Consider the following 21,312-nt stretch of genomic DNA (forward strand, 5'->3'; position numbering starts at 1 on the left):
TTTTAATGCGTGCAGAATTGCCGCACGCGCTAAACCCGCGCTATGCGGCTAGAACTAACGCCAGCTCAATGCTGGCGTTAGCGTCTAGCATGCGTGGCAATTTAGCGCGTGCTAAGCACGTGCTAAAACCGCTATCACAGTTTAGTAAAAGGAGCCCTTAGTCGTACTGCAGGTATAACCGAAGATTTAGGCAGGTTGCCTAGTCGGCACTTATACGTTTTGACTTAGACCAAGTCAAAACAGGTATAAGTGCCGAAAAAGGGGCTGCTGAGCTGATTACGCTGCCGCAATAAGCTCAGTGGCCCCGGTAACCTGCCTACCATCACCACCAATGATCACGGCAGGAGAGATGGCTCATCTCCCATGCCACAATAGCAATACCACCAAGTGCCGCTACATGCGGCACTTGGGATTGCTATCGTGGTAGGAGAGATGAGCCATCTCTCCTGCCGTGATCCCCCCCCCGACATGATCGAGCAGGAGGGAGCCCAAGCCTTCCTGCCCCGGCGAGTACCCCCCAACTCGATCGGGACAAGAGGGAGCCCAAGCCCTCCTTCCCCAGCGAAATCCTTTATCCCCCACCCCTACTAAGAGGGCAGGAGGGATCCCAGGCCCTTCTACCCTCGACGCACCCCCCTCCCACGATTGCCCCCCCCACAAACAATCGATTGGTCCCCTACTCGCTGACCCCGCCAACCCCTGACACCGCCTCCACCCTTGACACCCCCGGTACCTGAAAAACAGTTGACAGATGGGTCCCAAGCCCATCTGTCCAGCATGCCATGTTTCTAAGGCCCCGCCCACAGGAGGGGCATAAGGCTACTGAGCCGATTCCAGTTGGCCCAGGCGCCTCAGGCCCCACCTGTGGGCAGGGTCTGAGGCGCCTGGGCCAATCAGGCCCTAAGGCCCACCATTCGACAGATGGCGGGCCGGACGGGCTTGGGACCTGTTTGTCCGGCCAACTGTTTTTCAGGTACGGGGGGGTGTTGAGGGTGGGGGTGGTGTCAGGGGTTGGCGGGGGGGGGGGGCCGATCAGGGGTTTGGGGGGCGATCGTGGGAGGGGGGTACGCTGAGGGCCTGGGAATCGGGATCCCTCCTGCCCGTATCTTAGTGGGGGTAGGTACAGGGGGTTTCGCTGGGGCAGGAAGCTTGGGCTCCCTTCTGCCCCAATCGTGTCGGGGGGAGGGGTGGATCGCGGCAGGAGAGATGGCTCATCTCTCCTGCCGCGATCGTTGCTGGGGAAAGGTGGATTCTGTAACTGGTGTTCTTTTTGACAGACACCGGTTACAGAATCCAGCTTTTAGGCAAAGGACTGGCTCCTCCTTCGCCTAAAAACTCTTGTTGGGTGTTTGGCACTTAGGCTTTTTTTTTGGTTGATTATATGGTGTTAGTGTAGACCTAGGTATTTAAACTGCTGAACATAGAGGCAGGCCATTATCAAAGAAAACCTCCTTTTGGACGTTTTTTTACGAGAATGGACATATTCCTGCTTCTACTTTCAACGTTTAAGGCAGGGGTGTCAAAGTCCCTCCTCGAGGGCCGGAATCCAGTCGGGTTTTCAGGATTTCCCCAATGAATATGCATTGAAAGCAGTGCATGCACATAGATCTCATGCATATTCATTGGGGAAATCCTGAAAACCCGACTGGATTCCGGCCCTCGAGGACCGACTTTGACACCTGTGGTTTAAGGCCTTAGGCCAAAAGGGGCCTTAGATGTTTTTCGCTGCGTAAGCTTTTCAATGCTATAGAAATTATAAATAGTAGTAGTAGTATTATCCACATAAAGATGAGCCAGATAAGGGGCATCCCCAAACCAATACGTTTTTGTTTAGTTTAGGCCTGCCAAATAGCAGACCTAAACAACATGGACAGTGTGGTCATTGTTCACTTTGTACATTCAGTGCCAATCCTACCCTTGTTTGTTTTTCCACACATGGGTCTGCTTTTCAGCTCTTAATAACTTATGTGAAAAGGAGTAAGTCTGAAGACACAACAAAAGGTAAGAATTTGACTGCACAAGTGGCATGATTTATTTAAAATTTCCTATATCGTTCAATCTAAGGAGTCAGGTCTGGGCATTGAATAAATCAAAAACTAAAATTTAAAATATGTTTATGGAATGCTTCTATACTGCTGCTAATGATTGGGGAGTCAATTCAGAGTGGTTTGCATGAGCTTTAGTAAAGGTGTTACAATGCACGAGCTTCACTAATGATGTTACAATACATGAGTTAAATATATGTATATTGTACCTATATATACCATCTATGTACATATGGTATTATTAAAGTTTCTGTATGTCATATATTCTTCTTTCTTTGTATTATTTGTGACTTCACCCTTTCATGTTCCAAGTGGTCTTGGCTCCCAGCAACCCCCATAAGGACCTACTTTCACATGTAAATACAGTAGAATGCCAATTATCCAAATGCTGATAATCTGGATGACCAATTATTCAGATTGCTTCCGGGATCTCAGTTTATATTTGAGTTCCCCCCGAAGTGCCATTCCTATCACCCTCCCTCCCACTAGTGCTCCTTCTCTGTTTCTGCACCGCTGTCATTAGCCCAGTGCCTCCCCGCCCCCCAAACCGGGAGACTTTCCCCTACCATCAGCACGCCCCCTGCAATGATTGGACATTAATTTTTGTTTTTAATAATTGTTAAAAAAAATACCCCCACCCAACAAGAAAAGGCAGCTTTTCCCCTCCCTCCTTGAACAGGCACCCCCAACCCCCTCCCGGACCCAGAGGAAAGACCCCAGGCCTACCTTGTTTCCCTGGTGGTCTAGCAGCGTGCTGGGGCAGGAGCGATCCTACTCGCTCCTGCCCATTCTCTGAGTCCAGAAGGGGGGTTGGTGGTGCCTGTTCAGGGAGGGAGAGGGAAAGCTGCCTTTTCTTGTAGGGGGAGGGGTATGTGCGCTAATGGTATTTTTTTTTTAACAATTATGAAAAACAAAAGAAAAAAAATTAATATCCAATCACCCATTACTATAATGCAAGGTACTGACCTCTATAGTACTAGAAAGTTTCTCCATTGAATATTTAGCCAAAATCTGTCAAACCTTGCTGCTTTTAAAAAAATCTCCTCCTGCAATGCATCTAGGACTCGGGAGAATAGGACTTTAAGACCCAGAATACTTAGGGAGAGATGCTGGAAGATCAGGATTAGCCTAGAATCAGAAAGGCAGTCTGGGGTCAGCAGCCGTCGTGTCAGAGCCAGCAGCAATGTCCTCGTGCAAATATGAGTTTCCAGATTCTGAAGTCATGATACGACAGTACAGCAGAATCTCAATATTCGCGGGGGTTAGGGACAGAGCTGGCCTGCAAATATTTAAAAATCGCAGATAATTTTTAGGGCCGGTTCTGACCCGCCTCCCTCCTGTGTCCTGGACCTTCCCCAGACCTTACCTGCTGGTCTAGCGGCGACGCGGGGCAGGATCAAACGTCCTACACTCCTGCCCTGTGCAGAACCGTCATCAAAATGGCTGCCAGAAGTTCCCGTTGTAGTCTTGAGACTACAACAGGAACTCACAGCAGCCATGTTGATGATGGCTCTGCACGGGGCAGGAGCGTAGGACGATTGATCCTGCCCCATGTCGTCGCTAGACCACCAGGTAAGGTCTGGGGAAGGTCCAATGCAGAATTTTGTTAAAAAAAAAAAAAAAAATCACGAATTACCATATCCGTAGGTACTGAAACCGCGGATTCAGAGGGGGAACTGTACTCGACAGCCAAATTATATTTACTTTGCGTAGTTTTAGTCGATTCCTGAATTCCTTATGGTCCTATTAATCCTCAGATGTGTATGTACTAAATATACTGATACACCTATAGAAAAATCAATCAATGTTAACCAAAATATCATGGTAAGAAGGTACAGGTCAATTAACATTTAGTCTCATGGTGCAGCCTTAGCGATCGGTAAACTGGATGACTGCCAGACACCCGGCATAATAGGGCGTACGTCTAGCAGCACCTCAGAAATGATAAGTAGTCATAGTAGTAGAAGTTTTCTTCGCCACAGAGCCTGAGATTTCTTCTACCAGCCTCTAACGGGTGTCCATGTGGCCACGATCTTCCCTTCTTTGTGGACATAATAGATGGGATGCATCGCGGCTGAGGCACAGGACTGCAGAGGCAAGCATAGGACAAAAATCAACAGCTTCTCTGGGTTGGAGCAAGAAACTGAATATTACATGAAAGCTTCATATAAGGTGAGGAGGAAAGTGCGCTGTTTTTAAATGCATTTTAGCTGAGTGAAATGCAACAAAATGGCGGATAAATCCCACAAAGCCCATCTAGTCTTCCTGTTTCTCTTGTTGCAGTACCAGACTGCCTCTGGGCTTCCATCTTTCCTTACACTTCATCCTATGCTAGGGGTGTCAAACTCAATCACGTAAGGGGCTGAAATCTAAAACATAGGCTAAGTCGTGGGCTGAATTCTTTATTAAGATACTTGGGGTCCTTTTATTAAGATACGCTAAGAAATTTAATGCGCACTAAAAATTAGCAAACGCTACATGCGCATCTTAATAAAAGGACCCCTTAGACTTAGTAGAGGTATAGGGTTACAACCTCTCCAGCCCCACGCCGGCTCTATGATGTAAACAAAATAAATAAAAATGACTTTTCCTCTCTTTTTTAGGTCCTAGTTCATGCTTTCTGTCTAACACCAGCTCTGGCAGGATACACATTTCAAACCCGACAAATTGTAATCAGAAAACAGAAAATAAAATTATTTTTTTCTACCTTTTGTTGTCTGGTCATTATTCAAATCATGTTGGTCCCAAGCTCTGGTTGTCTTCTGAAAACTCACTTGCCAGGGTCTCCTGCCCATTTGTCGTTTCCTTCTTTCTCCATGCTAACCATCCGTCTTCCATCTCTGTCCTCCCCTTCCGTTTCCCTTCCCTCCCCCGGAGGTCTGGCATCTTTCCTTTTTTTCGTCTCCATCCCTGCAGCTGCAGCGATGGACCCCATCATCCCTAGATCCACCATCTCTCCTTTTCTCAACTACCCTTTCATCATCTCTCCCTCCTTCCCCACCACCCCAGGGTCCACTATCTATCCCTTTTTCTTCTCAACTACCCTCCTATCCAGTATCTCTATCCCCCCACACCATTCCTTGTGTTCAACTTCTCTCCCTTTCTGTTCCTTCCCTCCCTAAATCCTATTGTCCACCATCTCTCTCCCTCTCCTCTGTTTTTAGATGCATTATTTCTTCCCCCCTCCCCGAGTCCAGCATATGCATGCCTTTGGACCCCCTCTTCCCTCCCTTCCTCCGTCCGTCCTTGTACTTTTTCACCAGGGGCCCTCCCTGCTGAAGGCCTGCATGCTCCCCCCTTCTTTGTAGCATCCTCCGGCTTCCTCCCTGGCCTCCTGGTCTCACCTTCAACTAATTAGGGCAGCCTGCAGAGGATCACCAGTGCTGTAGCAATCCTAGCAGGCTGCTGCCGGCCTCTGCAGCACGTTCTCTCTGCCACGGTCCCACCCCCTCCTCTGATGTCAGGGGCGGGATTGTGGCAGGGGGAACGTACTGCGGAGGATGACGGCAGCCTGCTAGAATCGCTACAGCCGACTGACGATCCTCTGCAGGCTGCTTGAAGGTGAGACCGGGAAGCCGGGAGAGAGATGGTGGACAATGGGATGGAGGGAGGGAAGGAACAGAAATGGCATTTTCCAATGGGCCAAATTTAATTACCCTGTGGGCCAGATTTGGCCCGTGGACCTGAGTTTGACACCCCTGATCTAGGGTTACCAGACCTCCGGATTTCCCCGGTCATGAAACCGGGCATCAAGGGCTGCAGAAAATAATGGAAAACCTCGGAGGTGTTTCCAAGTAAAGGTCACAGGTATTATGGTGAGGCTTTGGTTCCTCATCTAGATACAAACTAGCCAGGCCCAACACTACTGAAGCCTATGAAATAATTGTGTCCTGCTGAGCAAAAATGTACCAAAGATAGAGTTACAAATCAAGGAAAAGTTTTGTTGTTTACCTGCAATTGCATCACTTTCTTTTCCAGAGATAAATAATAATAAAAAAAAAAAGATTTGATATCGATATGAAAACATTTCTTAAGAAAGAACTGAATATTTTATGGGGTGTCCTAATTTTTTCACATGACTGAATGATGTCAACATTGTGGAAAATCCTCAGTGAACAATGATCCACTGGTGCAGCCATTTTGATGATGGCTTTGCACGGAGCAGGAGCGTAGGACGATCGATCCTGCCCCGCGTCGCCGCTAGACCACCAAGTAAGGTCTGGGGAAGGTCCAATGCAGAGTTTTGTTTTTTAAAATAAAAAATCGCGAATAACCAAATCCACAGGTACTGAAATTGCAGTTTCGGAGGGAGAACTGTACTCGACAGCCAAATTATCTTTACTTTGCATAATTTTAGTCGATTCCTGAATTCCTTATGGTCCTTTTAATCCTCAGATGTGTATGTACTAAATATACTGATACACCTATAGAAAAATCAATCAATGTTAACCAAAATATCATGGTAAGAAGGTACAGGTCAATTAGCATTTAGGGCTCCTTTTACAAAGCCGCGCTAGGGCCTTATCGCGCGGAATAGTGCGCGCTAAATTGCCACTTGCGCTAGTCGCTACCGCCTCCTTTTGAGCAGGCTGTAGATTTTCGGCTAGCGCATGCTATAGCATGTGCTAATCCGGTGTGTGCGCTAAAACCGCTAGCGCGGCTTTGTATAAGGTGCCCTTAGTCTCATGGTGCAGCCTTAGCAAACTGTAAACTGGATGACTGCCAGACATCAACGTCTACATAGAAGCAAAAAGGAAACAACAGGTATAAAAAAAACACTGGAATGAGTGCAGAAAAGAGAACCATTTTAAACATATTAGAAGTATGAAATCCTCCAGTGCTACAAATATGCACAAATTTATTCATTCAATTTTCTAAACTGTTCTCCCCGGGAAGCTCAGAAGGGTTTACATGAATTTATTCAGGCACTCAAGCATTTTTCCCTATCTGTCCCGGTGGGCTCACAATCTATCTAATGTACCTGGGACAATGGAGGGATTAAGTGACTTGCTCAGGGTCACAAGGGTTTGAACCCACAACCTCAGGGTGTTTTAACCACTGCACCACTCTAGAAATCAAAATGTAGTAAAGGTGAGCCAAGTATAGGACAATCAAGCCATTGTGACATCACTGATGAGGTTGGCTCATAGGCGTTAGTGAAATGAGGCATTATGATGTCACAATAGCAGCTCTGGTTATCAGAGGCTGAAGCTGTTCACACTATTTATTTATTCAATTTTCTATACCATTCTCCTAGGGGAGCTTAGAATGGTTTACATGAGATTATTCAGGTGCTCAAGCATTTTTCCCTGTCAGTCCCAGTGGGCTCACAATCTATCTAATGTATCTGGTGCAAAGGGGGGATTAAGTGACTTGCCCATGGTCACAAGGAATGGTGTGGGTTTGAACCCACAACCACAGGGTGCTGAGGCTGTAGCTTTAACCACTGGCCACTCTAGAAATCAGAATGTAGTAAAAGTGAGCCAAGTATAGGACATCAAGCCATTATGACATCACTGATGAGGTTGGCTCTTAGGCATTGGTGGAATGAGGCATTGTGATGTCACAATACCAGCTCTGGTTATCAGAGGCTAAAGTTTTTCACACTATTTATTTATTCAATTTTCTAAACTGTTCTCCCAGGGGAGGTCAGAACGGTTTGCATGAATCTATTCAGGTACTCAAGCATTTTCCCCTGTCTGTCCCAGTGGACTTACAATTTACCTAATGTACCTGGGGTAATGGGGGGGGGATTAAGTGACTTGCCCAGGATCACAAGGAACAGCGTGGATTTGAACCCACAACCTCAGGGTGCTGAGACTGTAGCTTTAACCACTGCGCCACAAAGGGACAACACTATAGCATTTCAGAAGAAGAAATGAAGTGCCGTGGAAAAAGACTTATGCAAAAGACCCAGTGTGGGTACAATATAGTTATGAAATTTAAATAAATTACACACTTCATTTATAATATAAACAGAGGAATAATCTTAAAGACCACATGTAGGAAAACTAAAAACCAAACAAAGCTAATTGAATGTTATGGTGAACAAACAGCATCAGAAAGCAATGTAAGCTATTGCCCGAATATGCAGAGCTAATTTAGATCTAAGAAACAGGCATCTAATGTGAAGGATAATGCTTTATTACGCTTACAGATGGAAAAGATGGAAAATGCTATGAGATCTAGGAAGCTCAGATTTCTGAATTGTCCTATATCTCATCATCTTTCTCCTTTGGAATTACTAAAAATATATTTGAAGGATATACTTTGTTATACTCAGAAACTTTTTCTCTGGATAATCTTTACTATTTACCTAGTGGTTCTAAAATGGTTTCAGAAAAGGGGGGAGGGGAGATCAATTAGTGTCACCTGACAGTTTAAATATTTCTTAATTCTTAGAATTGTCAAACTAAACTAAACTAAACCTTAAGTTTATATACCGCATCCTCTCCTCGGAAGTAGAGCTCGGCACGGTTCACAAGAACTTAAATATAAGAAGAGAAAGGAAAAGGTTTACATGAGCTTATATTTAGAATGGAAGAGTAAAGGGGAAAATAGAATTACATGTTAGAGAACAGCCAAGTTTTCAGTTGCTTGGGGAATAAATGGAGGGAGCCCAGGTTCCGCAGCGGGATAGTAAGGTCATTCCAAAGACCTGTGATTTTGAAGAGAAGTGATATTCCCAGTTTACCTGCATAGAGAATACACTTCCCCCTCCCCATTCGCGATTCCTGCACTCGCGGTTTCATATAATCACAATTTTTTTCTGGGGAGGGGGAAAATAAAAAAAAGAGTCTTAATGTAAAAAAAAAATCCATCTTTTTTTCCTCCCTGCCGCCTTCCCGGCCTTACCTGGTGGTCTAGAGGGCTTTCGGGGCAGGAGCGATCTTCCTACGCTCCTGCCCCGTGCAGATCGCCATGAGGAAATGGCTGCTGAGAGTTCCCGTAGTCTCTCGAGACTACGTCGGGAACTCCCTACAGCCATTTCCTGATGGCGATCTGCATGGGGTAGGAGCGTAGGAAGATCGCTCCTGCCCCGAAAGCCCTCTAGACCACCAGGTAAGGCCGGGAAGGCGGCAGGGAGGTGGGGGTGGGTCAGAGCCGGATAATCACGGTTTTTCGGCATTCGCAGACCGGCTCTGCCCGTATCTCCCGCGAATGACGAGGGAGAAGTGTACCGTGTAGGGAGGGGAAGGATAGTTTATATCTTTGGGCAGGTCTGGTGGAGTCAGGGCACGAGGAGTTAAAGGATAGAGGGATTAGGGAAGGAAGGATGCCGTGAATGAGCCAAAAGAGCAACATTGTTGGTCACCTTCAGGGCTGAAATAGAAAAACAAGCTATTCTTAAATTATATTTTGTAAATAAAAATTCCCTGTTTTGTGGGCAGTGGATAAAGTATCTTTCCAGACGTCTCTAAACAGACTCAATACAGGAGAAAACAGTTCCTGCAACTCAAGACTCGAGTCTTGGCTGTGGGAGCTTTATTTTCTCTTAAGTTCCCATGTAAGGGCTCCTTTTATGAAGGCACGCTAGGGCCTTAATGCGCGGAATAGCACGCACTAAAATGCCACGCACGCTAGCCACTACCGCCTCCTCTTGAGCAGGTGGAGGTTTCTTGGCTAGCGCGCTAATCCGGTGCGTGCCCTAAAAACGCTAGCGCGCCTTAGTAAAAGGAGCCCTAAGTGTTTAGTGACATATCAGAATACTAGATATATTTTTGTTGATCCAGCTCATTAGGAAGTTCTTCTTCATCCAGAGAGTGGAAAATTGGAACGCCCTTCCGTAGGCAGTTACAGGGGGAAGCACCCTTCAGGGAATCGAGACAAAGTTAGACAAGTTCCTGCTGAATCAGAACGAATGCAGGTAAGGCTAGACTCAGTCAGGGCACTGTTCTTTGACCTAAGGGCCGCCGCGTGAGCGGACTGCAGGGCACGATGGACCACTGGTCTGACCCAGCAGTTCTTATGTTGTAAGATAAACCTAAATTAAATACGTTGCCTGTAACTAATTCAGAGGTTGAGAACGAGTGAAAATAGAATGATTATTTTTGCCTGACTTGGAGGATTATGGTATACTGTTTTCTCTTTTCAGTGATGTGACTCCTACAGGCCAATCAGCCCTTATAATGTGGACTTGATAAAGATTTTCTTTTAGTGTGATGTATTTTCTTTGAATTTGTTATTGCCTGAAGTTATTATATGTTGTAACAAATCAATAAATTTTTTTTTTTTTTTTTTTAAAGATCTAAGAAACAAACCACGAGAGTTTCAACCGGCTGTAAAAGTGGCACTTGAGTCTCAAGAAAACTGTTGAAAGAAACACTATGAAACAAATCATCAAAAAAGGTATCACGACCAGGACGAAGGAAGTCATTGTGCCGCTGTATCGGGCAATGGTGCGCCCACATCTGGAGTACTGTGTCCAGTACTGGTCGCCGTACCTCATAAAGGACATGGCGGTACTTGAGGGAGTCCAGGGAAGAGCGACAAAACTGATAAAAGGTATGGAAAACATCTCATACGCTGACAGATTGGAAATGCTGGGGCTATTCTCCCTGGAAAAGCGGAGACTTAGAGGAGACATGATAGAAACCTTCAAAATCATGAAGGGCATAGAGAAGGTAGATAGGGACAAATTCTTCAGACTGTGGGGAGCCACAAGTACAAGGGGGCACTCGGAGAAATTGAAAAAGGACAGGTTTAGAGCAAATGCTAGGAAATTCTTTTTCACTCAGAGGGTGGTGGACACATGGAACGCGCTCCCGGAGGCTGTGATAGGCCAGAGCACGCTACAGGGGTTCAAGGAGAGTCTAGATAGGTTCCTAAAAGATAAGGGGATTGAGGGGTACAGATAGAAGTAGAGGTAGGTTATAGGAATAGTCAGAAACCACTTCACAGGTCATGGACCTGATGGGCCGCCGCGGGAGCGGACCGCTGGGCGCGATGGATCTCTGGTCTGACCCAGTGGAGGCAACTTCTTATGTTCTTAAATATTTGGTGTAAAGTGAGACATAGTGAGGACAGATTAATAAGTATTTCTTCTACTGCATCAGCAGCAGAAGAAACTAGAAAAATAGTGAAGACTGGATTGAATTAAAAGACTAACCCCCTCCTTTACCAAAGCCACGCTAGCGTGTTTAGCGCCCGCTGCGGCGGTATCAGCTCAGTGGCTCATAGGAATTCTATGAGCGTCCGAGCTGTTACTTCAGTGGCTGGTGCTAAAAGCGCCAGCATGGCTTTGTAAAGAAGGGGGTTAATGAAAACAGGATACATCAGACGAGCAGAAGCAGTGCACAAGCCCCAGCCTCAAGGTAAAGATATAAATAAAACTGAAAATTAGTTGAAGGAAAATTTCAAGGAGGACTGGAGAATGATTGAACAGTGCAGGCAGTCCCCGAGTTACTAAGTATGACTTAGTATACTTAAGTATGACTAAGTATACTTAGTCTCCGAGTATACTTAAGTATACTTAGTCCCTGAGTATACCTAAGTATGACTAAGTACTTAAGTATGACTTAAGTATGACTAAGTACTAAAGAACGTGGTTGTGGCTTCATTTGATTTCACTGAGCCGTATTTCCAGTGGCATAGACTCGTACACTTCTCCTGTAGCAGATTCAGGAATGATGCACGGCCACATTAAGAACAGTGTGTGGTTGTGCATGCTGTACCTTAGAGGGAACACCGGTAGGAAAAGTTGGCCCTTTTGTCAGCTGGGAGCAGAGGTAGGTAGCAAGAATCTTAAAATCTACAAGTTCTGAGTTACATACAAATCCGACTTAAGAACGGCTTTAAAAACGTAACTCGTTCTTAACCCGAGGACTGGCTGTATAGTTATAATCAAGCCTTTGTGACATCACTGATGAGTTTGGCTCTTAAGGCATTGGTGGAATGAGGCATTATGACATCACAATATCAGCTCTGGAATGTTGCTACTTAAGAACGCGGTTGCAGCTTCATTTTATTTCACTGAGCAGTATTTCCAGTGGCATAGACTCCTGCACTTCTCCTGCAGCAGATTCAGGAATGAGGCACGGCCACATTAAGAACAGTTTGTGGTTGTGCATGCTGTACCTTAGAGGTCGTGTTGGTTTGTAGCGTCACAAGATTCAGAGCAACGGTTTGATCGTTGTGTTTTAGAGCACATTTATCCAATTGATACCCAAAGACTCCTGATGCAGGCCGGGTGGCCGAAACATGATCATGTCGAGTCATTGAGTTACTTTGGATGAATGAGTTATTTTGGATGAATAAAGACATTTGGATTTATCAGATGAGTTGAAAGACACTTTTTGTGCACCATTCTGATTGGACATTTCCACTTTTGCTCTTGCATGTATGCTTATAGCACCAGAGTCACACTTACATGATAAGGAACCAGGGACAGGAGGCTTCCAATCGGGAACTTGCTGAAATCCAGCTGACCTGAGATAGGTTCAATCCGCCCATGTTCCTGAGTCATTCCTACCATCCTGCAAAAAAAAAAAAAAAAAAGGGACAAGGGCAACGGTAATTGAATCCAAGTAAGATCTTGCGCTAACATTTACGGAAAAATAGTAATATTAAATATATTTACAGAAAATATCATGCCTTTCTATTAGATAATAGCAGGGCTAGTTCAAAGGTTTGTAGCACCCTGAGCCAACTTCTGCTTTGGCGGCCCCCTTCTGCGTTGGTGGCCCCCTTCACATCACCTCTCTTCTAGCCAACCAGTCCATCTGCATAACCCCAACTTACCCCGAAGTCCCAGTGAAATGGGAGCAAGATCAGTCCATACTCATTCCTGCACTGGGGGCTTCTTTCTTCAAATTGGTATCACTAGGGGGGTTCAAAGTGTAATATAAAAGAAAAGGCCCTTATATGGCAGCTTGAACTCCTAGCAGTAGTTGCTAGAGTTCAGTGGCACCATTTCAAAGAAGACTCTAGAACAGTGATGGCTAACCTTTTTGAGCCCGAGTGCCCAAACTGCCGCACAAAACCAAAGAATTTCCTCAAAGTGCCAGCACGTCAATTAAACCTTAATAACAAGATTTTAGTATCTAAAAACTCTTTATAAAGTTGCCTGAACTATGTAACATCATTTTTAAAGGTTGGAATCTTTGTATTGTCAGAGAATCAATTTGATTCACAATCCTTTGGTTTTCATTTCAATTTATTGGCAATTTATAATGTTTTAATGATTTCATTCATGGGCTGAATACTGTCGCCGCACTCTTTGACCAAAATATTTGTAAGCCTGCAACCAGGTCAAGGAACACACTTTCAGCAGCTCCCCTCCCTCCCCCTTACCTTTGTGGCCAAGTCAAAATGATCTACCAACAATAAAATTTTAAAAACACAAAGCACGCTGTACGCAGAGAAAATGTTAATTATCATTTATATTCCGCGGGTTTTCAAAGAGGTCAAGGCAGATGACTTTATGCAATGTCACCTCAGTAACAACTATACAAAAATAGACAAATATTCCCCCTCCCTTTTTACTAAACCGCGATAGCGGTTTTTAGCGCAGGGACCTGCGCTGAATGCCCCACGCTGCTCTTGAAGCTCATAGGCTCCCTGCGCTAAAAAACGCTATTGCGGTTTAGTAAAAGGGGGCCATAGTGCAAAATATAGACAGCATATATAAATTCTCAAAACGGACACATTTTGATCACTAAATTGAAAATAAAATCATTTTCCTACCTTTGGTAATTTCATCAGTCTCTGGTTGCACTTTATTCTTCTGACTGTGCATCCAATATTTCTTCCCTTTTTTCAGCCTCCTGTATGCTTTCTCTCCTCCAGACCTCATTCCCTCCCCAAACTTTTTCTTTGTTTCACCCTGCCCCCTTCTTTCTTTTTCTCTCTCTCCATACCCCCTTTCATTCTGTATGTCTGTCTTTCTCTCTCTCTCCGTGCCCCATTTTTCTTTGTTTCACCCAGCCCTCTTTCTTTTTTTTTTTTTTTTGCTCCCTGTCCCCCCCTTTCTTTCTTTCTCCTTGCCCTCCCCTATGCCACCACCATTGGGAAAATGCTGCCACCGCCACTGGGGAATAGGCTGCCACTGCCGCTATCGGGAACAGGCCAGCGCCGAGTTCGCCCTGCTTCTCTTCCCCACGGGGCCGACCAACTCTCACCACTCGACGTCAATTCTAACATCGTAGAGGACATTCTGGGCCAGCCAGGCAGCGATTGGCTGGCCCAGAACGTCCTCTCCGACATCAAGAATTGACGCGGGTGGCGAGAGTTGGTCGGCCTCACAGGGAAAAGCAGGGAGAACTTGGCACCGGCCTGTTCCCAATGGCGGCGGTGGCACTCAAGTGGCTAAAGAGACGCAGTTTGCCAGCCTAGGGAGAACACTGGAGGGTGGCCAGCTGTGCACCCCCTTGGGGCGTAAAACCGGGGCAGACCGCCCCCACCCCCACCTTGGTATGCCACTGTCTGTACCTCACTCCCTCCCTATGACCAAAAATTCTCCTTTCTTCTATTCCCCGTGTACACAACCATCTCTTTCCCTCCCTTCCTCTCTCCCAAGTCCTTGCCTTCTGTGTCCAAAAACCCATTCCCTCCCCCACCTCAGCATCTCTTTCCTTCCTTTCCTCTCTCCCAAGTTCATGCTTTCTGTGTCCAAAAACCCATTCCCTCCCCCACCTCAGCATCTCTTTCCCTCCCTTCCTCTCTCCCAAGTTCATGCCTTGTGTCCAAAAACCCATTCCCTCCCCCACCTCAGCATCTATTTCCCTCCCTTCCTCTCTCCCAAGTTCATGCCTTCTGTGTCCAAAAACCCATTCCCTCCCCCACCTCAGCATCTCTTTCCCTCCCTTCCTTTCTCCCAAGTTCATGCCTTGTGTCCAAAATGCACTCCCTCCCCCTTTTGTGTTCCCCGTTTGTCTCCCAGCCCATCTTAGCAACTTTCTCAGCAAAATGTAGCTCGAGCCGCGTAGGCTTGTCTTCTATTTTCTGCCTGTCCCGCCGCGCACACATAGCCGATCGGAAATCTTCCCCGACTTCAGCGCTGACGTCGGAGGGCGGGCTTTGCTTAAGCCCTCCCTCCGACGTCAGCGCTGACGTCAGGGAAGATTTCCGATCGGCTGTGTGAGCGGCAGGGCAGTCGGAGTAGAAGACGAGTCTCGCGGCTCGAGTTATATTTAACCCCGCGGGTCCCCCATCGTCCCCGTTCAGCTCTCTCTCCTGTGCACCCCCTGGTAGTACTGCCATGATGGCGGCCCTGCGCGTGCCAGCTGCAAGGCCTTTGCGTGCCACAGTTGGCACGCGTGCCATAGGTTCGCCATCGCTGCTCTAGAACATTAAATCATTTCTCTTCCCTATTGTACTTTCCGTATTTGTATTCTTTTTTTTTTTTTTAATTGTAGTTCTCCCATTTTTTTTCCCAATGTTTTCATGCTACTAATATGTCTGTAATGTTTGTTCATGTTTATTATCTAAAACGTTTGTTCCCCAGATATTTTAAATTATTATGTATAACGTTTCGTACCTTTGGATAAGCGTTTAATCAAAATTTAAATAAACTATGAAACTATGAACATCAAAACACCTTAGAGAGCAACCGAAACTGAATCTGTGGCCAAAATTCACCGCTTGGTTTTGACCAAAGCCGAAAATGAAACTGGCCCACACTCCCTCAAACTCAAGTAGCTCCCACTTCCTCTCTCCCTCCCAAACAGAAGATGTCCCCCCTCTGGGATCCATTCATAGCCCTCCCAGCCTACCATGGTCTTGTGACAAGTTGAGGCAGGAGCGATCCCCACTTATCCTGCCAATGCCGTCTTCTCAGTCAAAATGAATATATCCTCCTTCTATCCCGCTCCCTACAATCCCTCCAACTCTTCCACAAACACCTAAAAACCTGGCTATTCTCAAAACTGTAACACTTCCCCCCTCTTAGGCCTCTCACCTTCCCCCTTTACACCTAACTCTTTAATCTCTCCACTGTAGTTCCTCTCTCATCTTTCTTCCTGTAAACCGTGCCGAGCTCCGCATTCGTGGAGATGGTGCGGTATATAAACCCAAGGTTTAGTTTAGTTTACAATCTGCCAGCATCGACCCCCTTCTCTTTCTCTCCCTTTCCTGTTTCTAGCATCTGCCACCTGCCTCCCTATTCCGCACTCCCTTCCTGTATCCAGCAACTCGCCTTCCTCTTCCCCCTCCCAAGGTATAGCGACTCACTATCTTTCCTTTTTTCCCCCGACCTCACCGCACTCCACCTTGTAGTCCAACATGCCCCTTTTCTCTCCCCCTATGATTCCCAGCATCTCCTCTTGTTTTTCCTTATTTCTGTCCCTCTGTTAATTCACCCCTACCCCACTCCATGATCCAGCATATTCCTATTTACTTTTCTCTTCTCCATTCCCATCTCACTCTGTAGTCTAGCATCTTAAGAACATAAGAATAGCCTTACTGGGTCAGACCAATGGTCCATCAAGCTCAGTAGCCTATCCTCATTGTGGCCAAAGAGTACCCAAAGAGTAGCAACATTCCATGCTACCGATCCAGGGCAAGCAGTTGCTTCCCCCATGTCTTTCTCAATAACAGACTAAGGACATTTCCTCCAGGAAATTGTCCAAACCTTTCTTAAAACCAGCTACGCTATCCGCTCTTACCACTACCTCTGGCAATGCGTTGCAGAGCTTAACTATTCTCTGAGTGACAAAATATTTCCTCCTATTGGTTTTAAAAGTATGTCCCAGTAACTTCATAGAGTGTCCCCTAGTCTTTGTAATTTTTGATGGAGTGAAAAATCGATTCACTTGTACCCGTTCTACTCCACTCAGGATTTTGTAGACTTCAATCATAGCTCCCCTCATCCGTCTCTTTTCCAAGCTGAAGAGCCCTAACCATTTTAGTCTTTCCTCAAACGAGAGGAGTTCCATCCTCTTTACCATCTTGGTCGCTCTTCTTTCTTTGAACCTTTTTTAGCGCCACTATATCTTTCTTGAGATAAGGAGACCATAATTGAACGCAATACTCCAGATGAGGTCACACCATGAAGCAATACAGAGGTATTATAACATTCTTAGTTTTGTTAACCATCCCTTTTTTAATAATTCCTAGCATCTTGATTGCTTTTTTGACCGCCACCACACATTGGGCGGAAGGTTTCATCGAATTGTCTACAATGACACCCAGATCTTTTTCTTGGGCACTAACCACCAAGGTAGACTCTAGCATCCGGTAACTGTGATTTGGGTTATTCTTCCCAATGTGCGTCACTTCCCTCTCCCTCTAGCATCTCCCTTCTTTTTCTTAGCTCTTCCTCTCTTTCCCCTCCCTCTTATCCAGTATTTTCTCTTTAACCTCCCTCCTGCAATGGCCCCTTCAGCTTGCAGGACTGGTGACAACAGAAGCAGCAAAGCTTCAGCGAACCATAAAAGAAAGGAGAAGAATGCCATGAAGTTTTCAAGCCCCTGCACTCGCAAAAGCCCTGCCATGGCTTCCCTTCCCTGGCAACATAAAGTATATATGTCATGGAGCCAGGATGTGGCAGGGTGTTTGAGAGTACGGGGGCTCCATTGTGCTTGTTACTTTATTATTGCTGCCTCTGTTTCTTTTGCCACCACTCACCCAGCCAGCTAAAGAGGCTGTGGCAGGAGGAAGGAAGAAACAGGGTTTTAATAGGGATGGCCCAGCCAGGACAATGCGGCTCACCATTTCCTTTAACCCCTTCCCTATCCAAGGATATTGTGGGAGTTCAGAGAGGTTCTGGCAGGTCCTCTTAAAAATTTGATCAATAAATCCTTGGAGACGGGAGAAGTTCCGAGAGATTGGAGAAGAGTAGATGTGATCCCTCTTCACAAAACATGGTGACGGAGAAGTGGGAAACTACAAGCTGATAAGCCTCACTTTAGTTATTGGAAAATTAATAGAAGCAATGCTGAAGGTAAGGATAGTGAATTTCCTAAAATACTATGGAGATCCAAGCAATATGGTTTCACTAAAGGTAAATTGTGCCAAATGAATCTGATTGAATTCTCTGACTGGGCAACCAGAGAACTAGATCAAGGATGTGCACTATATGTAATTTACTTAGATTTCAGCAAAGCCTTTGACATGGTTCCTCATAAGAGGCTCTTGATTAAACTTGACAAGCTGAAGATAGGACCCAAAGTGGTGAACAGGAAGTGACATCAGAACAGAGTCAAGGCTGGTGCAAGCAGCAAGTGGAAGATGCTGCTTGAGCCGGCAAACTTTTAAAGATCTACGCAGGGGTTAACTTTCAATTAACTCTAATTAGCATCAATTCTGAGATGTTAACTGCCGTGCTGATTAGGCCTATTAATCAATTATGTGCATCGGCTACGTGCACTGATGTATGCGCACAAATTTAAGCGGCCATATATAGAATTTGGGGGATACTGAAGAAAGAGTTAAGGCTTCCAAAGAGATGCTCAGCCTCACCAATATGCAAGTGGATTTAAATTAATTCGCTGATCCAAAAAGCCAGATTAACACAAACCCTTATTTTCAACTGGGTTGTGGGGCGAACAGTAGGACAAGGGAGGGGCTAACATGACAATGCACGCTCAGATAGATGCTGTAGTGCGTAAATGCCATTTCACCTTATGGAAATTGCGAACAATTAGATCTTATTCTGAATTTACTGCTTTTAGATGATTGGTTCAATCGTTACTCCCGAGTGTTCTCGATTATTGTAATATTATCTATCCGATAGTCACCAAGAAAGAATTAGCAAGACTTACAATAATACAGAATACAGCGGTCAGAATGATTTATGGCCTGAAGAAATTGGATCATGTTACACCCTTTTATCGCGAATTGCATTGGCTGCCGATTATGGTACAGCTCCTTCTTACTTAGTCAATAGATTTTCTTTAGCATCATACAGACATAGTAGAAGAACTCATCCTTTGTTTAATTTTCCATCTGTCCAGGGTTGCAGGAGTAAGAAATTTCTGAATCATACTTTGGCATCTCATGACAACGAATTCCGAATATTGTTGCTTACTACCCATTCCTATGGCCATTTTAGAAAACAATTGAAGACCTATCTTTTCTCTAAATATTTGACGGTTTAACGAATCATCTTATTTCGTGTAACATGTTTACTTTTATAACTTTTTTGTAAACCGCGTTGAACTTCTGGTTACGCGGTCAATAAGCACAACGTTATGTTATGTTATGACATATGGAACATATTCTAAGAGAGACAACAGAAACATTACATCATATCATATCATCTGTATAAACTGTTAACTGGAGTAATCGCAAATGTGTTTAGTGATGAGAACAATAGGAATATGGGTGACCCGTCAATTGAGCGCAGGACAAAAGCGCTCCGACAAAAACGCGCCAACAATTGAGCACAGGGCGTATGCGTGCCGCCGGTCCGGCCGCTTTAAACCCTTAAAGTTAGCGTTGTGAGGGGGAGTGAGGGGGGAACCCCCCCACTACACTGAAAAACTCCTGAGCATCAACAACTGAACGGAAAATGGAAACTTTCAGTGTACTTGGGGGGTTCCCTCCCCAACCCCCCAGCAACGAGAGCGCGAGGACTTCTACATGTACTGGGGGCTCCCCCCATACCCCCTCATAGCGTTTGCGGTAAGGCTTTAAAGTCAGCGTGCTTTAGTTACGGAACCAGAATATGAGACTTTAACCCATCAGACCAGAGTCAGATCCTTTTTTATGCAGAAAATACCACTATGAGATTAAGAACATAAGAATAGCCTTACTGGGTCAGACCAATGGCCCATCAAGCCCAGTAGCCCATCCTCATGGTGGCCAATCCAGCTCACCAGTACCTGGCCAAGACCCAAAGAGTAACAACATTCCATGCTACCATCCCATGTCTATCTCAACATCAGACTACGGACTTTTCCTCCAAACCCTTCTTAAATCCAGCTACGCAATCCGCTCTTACCACAATCTCTAGCAACGCGTTCCAGAGCTTAACTATTCTCTGAGTGGAAATATGTTTCCTCCTATTGGTTTTAAAAGTTTTTCCCTGTAACGTCATTGAGTGTACCTTAATCTTTGTAATTTTTGACGGAGTATCCAGGCAGTTTAGCGACTGCTTTAGCGTACCTATCATTAGTGCCACGTGCTTTCTACTTACTTCAAGTCTGGATGGCCTTCGACGATGGCATATCCTGAAGGCATCTGACCAAAACTGTGTAAACTGAGCCCTGTCCAGCCACAGTCCACCAGCAACTGGTTCCGATGAGGGTAGTGACCTATGACCCTTGTCAACACCCGGACAGCTATGTCCTCCATCTTGCATGAGCCAATCAACATCTGTTGTGCATCTAGAAGAGAGAGGGAAGGATAAATCTAGGCATAAGGGGCTCCGATGTCAGACCTCGCAACGCTGTAGAGTAGACCAACTAAAGCTCCCCTCCCTGTGTACAACTTTGCTTTTCAACTCTCACTGCTAAGGAGACCCCAAAATTGACAATTTACTGTGTGACCTTCAGAACATGGAGATATGGATCACTGTTCCTTCTAAGCCAGTGGTCTCAAACTCAAACCCTTTGCAGGGCCTCATTTTGAATTTGGTACTTGGAGGGTCTCAGAAAAATAGTTAATGTCTTATTAAAGAAATGACAATTTTGCATGAGGTAAAACTCTTTATAGTTTATAAATCTTTCCTTTTGGCTAAGTCTTAATGATAATATTGTCATTTATAACTAAAGAGACATACGATCAAGAAACTTTTATTTTACTTTTGTGATTATGATAAACATGCTAAGGGCCTCAAAATAGTACCTGACGGGCTGCATGTGGCCCCTGGGCTGCGAGTTTGAGACCACTGCTCTAAGCTGAGCGGAAGTCCTATACCCACAGTTCTGCCAGCAGGGGGTGCTATTTCACTATTATATTTTCAGTAGTGAAGGACGAGCAAGCGCTGCAGTCCCTAGCAATTGAAAACACAATACTTAAAGCAGCACTCCTCACTGGCAGCAGTGGAGTTTGAAAACTCCCACTCTACTTAGAGCAACGGTTTTCATCTTTTCATCCGTTGTGATACACCTGACAGAAAGGTGTGAGGAGCACCGCGCATAGCGCACGTCAGTCTTTAAGGTAGGCACTGTTTATAGCATTGCGCTTAACAGCACATAAAGTGTACTTGGGCACCAGTAGACACCCCGTCCTTAGGAGCACCCAATTTAGGCCAGGGCTTTCTTGGCCTAAATACTGGGGCCTAAGTCCAAAACAGGCGCCTACATGCTGAACATACTCATGACCCGCCCCCCTAACCACGCCTACTTTCTGGTAGGGGCCTTAGATTAAGCGTCTACCTGAAAGT

General features: G+C 45.5%; 1 protein-coding gene across 1 annotated transcript in view; it reads right to left on the reverse strand.

The window, feature by feature from the left end:
- Positions 1-3,662: 3,662 nt before the first annotated feature.
- LOC117354408 (D-threo-3-hydroxyaspartate dehydratase-like) overlaps positions 3,663-21,312 on the reverse strand; it is a 221,318-nt gene continuing 203,668 nt past the window's right edge. The window contains exons 6-8 of the mRNA XM_033931893.1: positions 20,122-20,311; positions 12,415-12,520; positions 3,663-4,132 (exon numbers count right to left, since the gene is read on the reverse strand). Coding sequence (XP_033787784.1) covers positions 4,043-4,132; positions 12,415-12,520; positions 20,122-20,311 — 386 coding nt within the window. The 3' untranslated portion in view covers positions 3,663-4,042. The remainder of the gene's footprint in view (positions 4,133-12,414; positions 12,521-20,121; positions 20,312-21,312) is intronic.

The sequence above is a fragment of the Geotrypetes seraphini genome, chromosome 2 (assembly GCF_902459505.1).
Source record: "Geotrypetes seraphini chromosome 2, aGeoSer1.1, whole genome shotgun sequence".
Classification (NCBI taxonomy): Eukaryota; Metazoa; Chordata; class Amphibia; order Gymnophiona; family Dermophiidae; genus Geotrypetes; species Geotrypetes seraphini.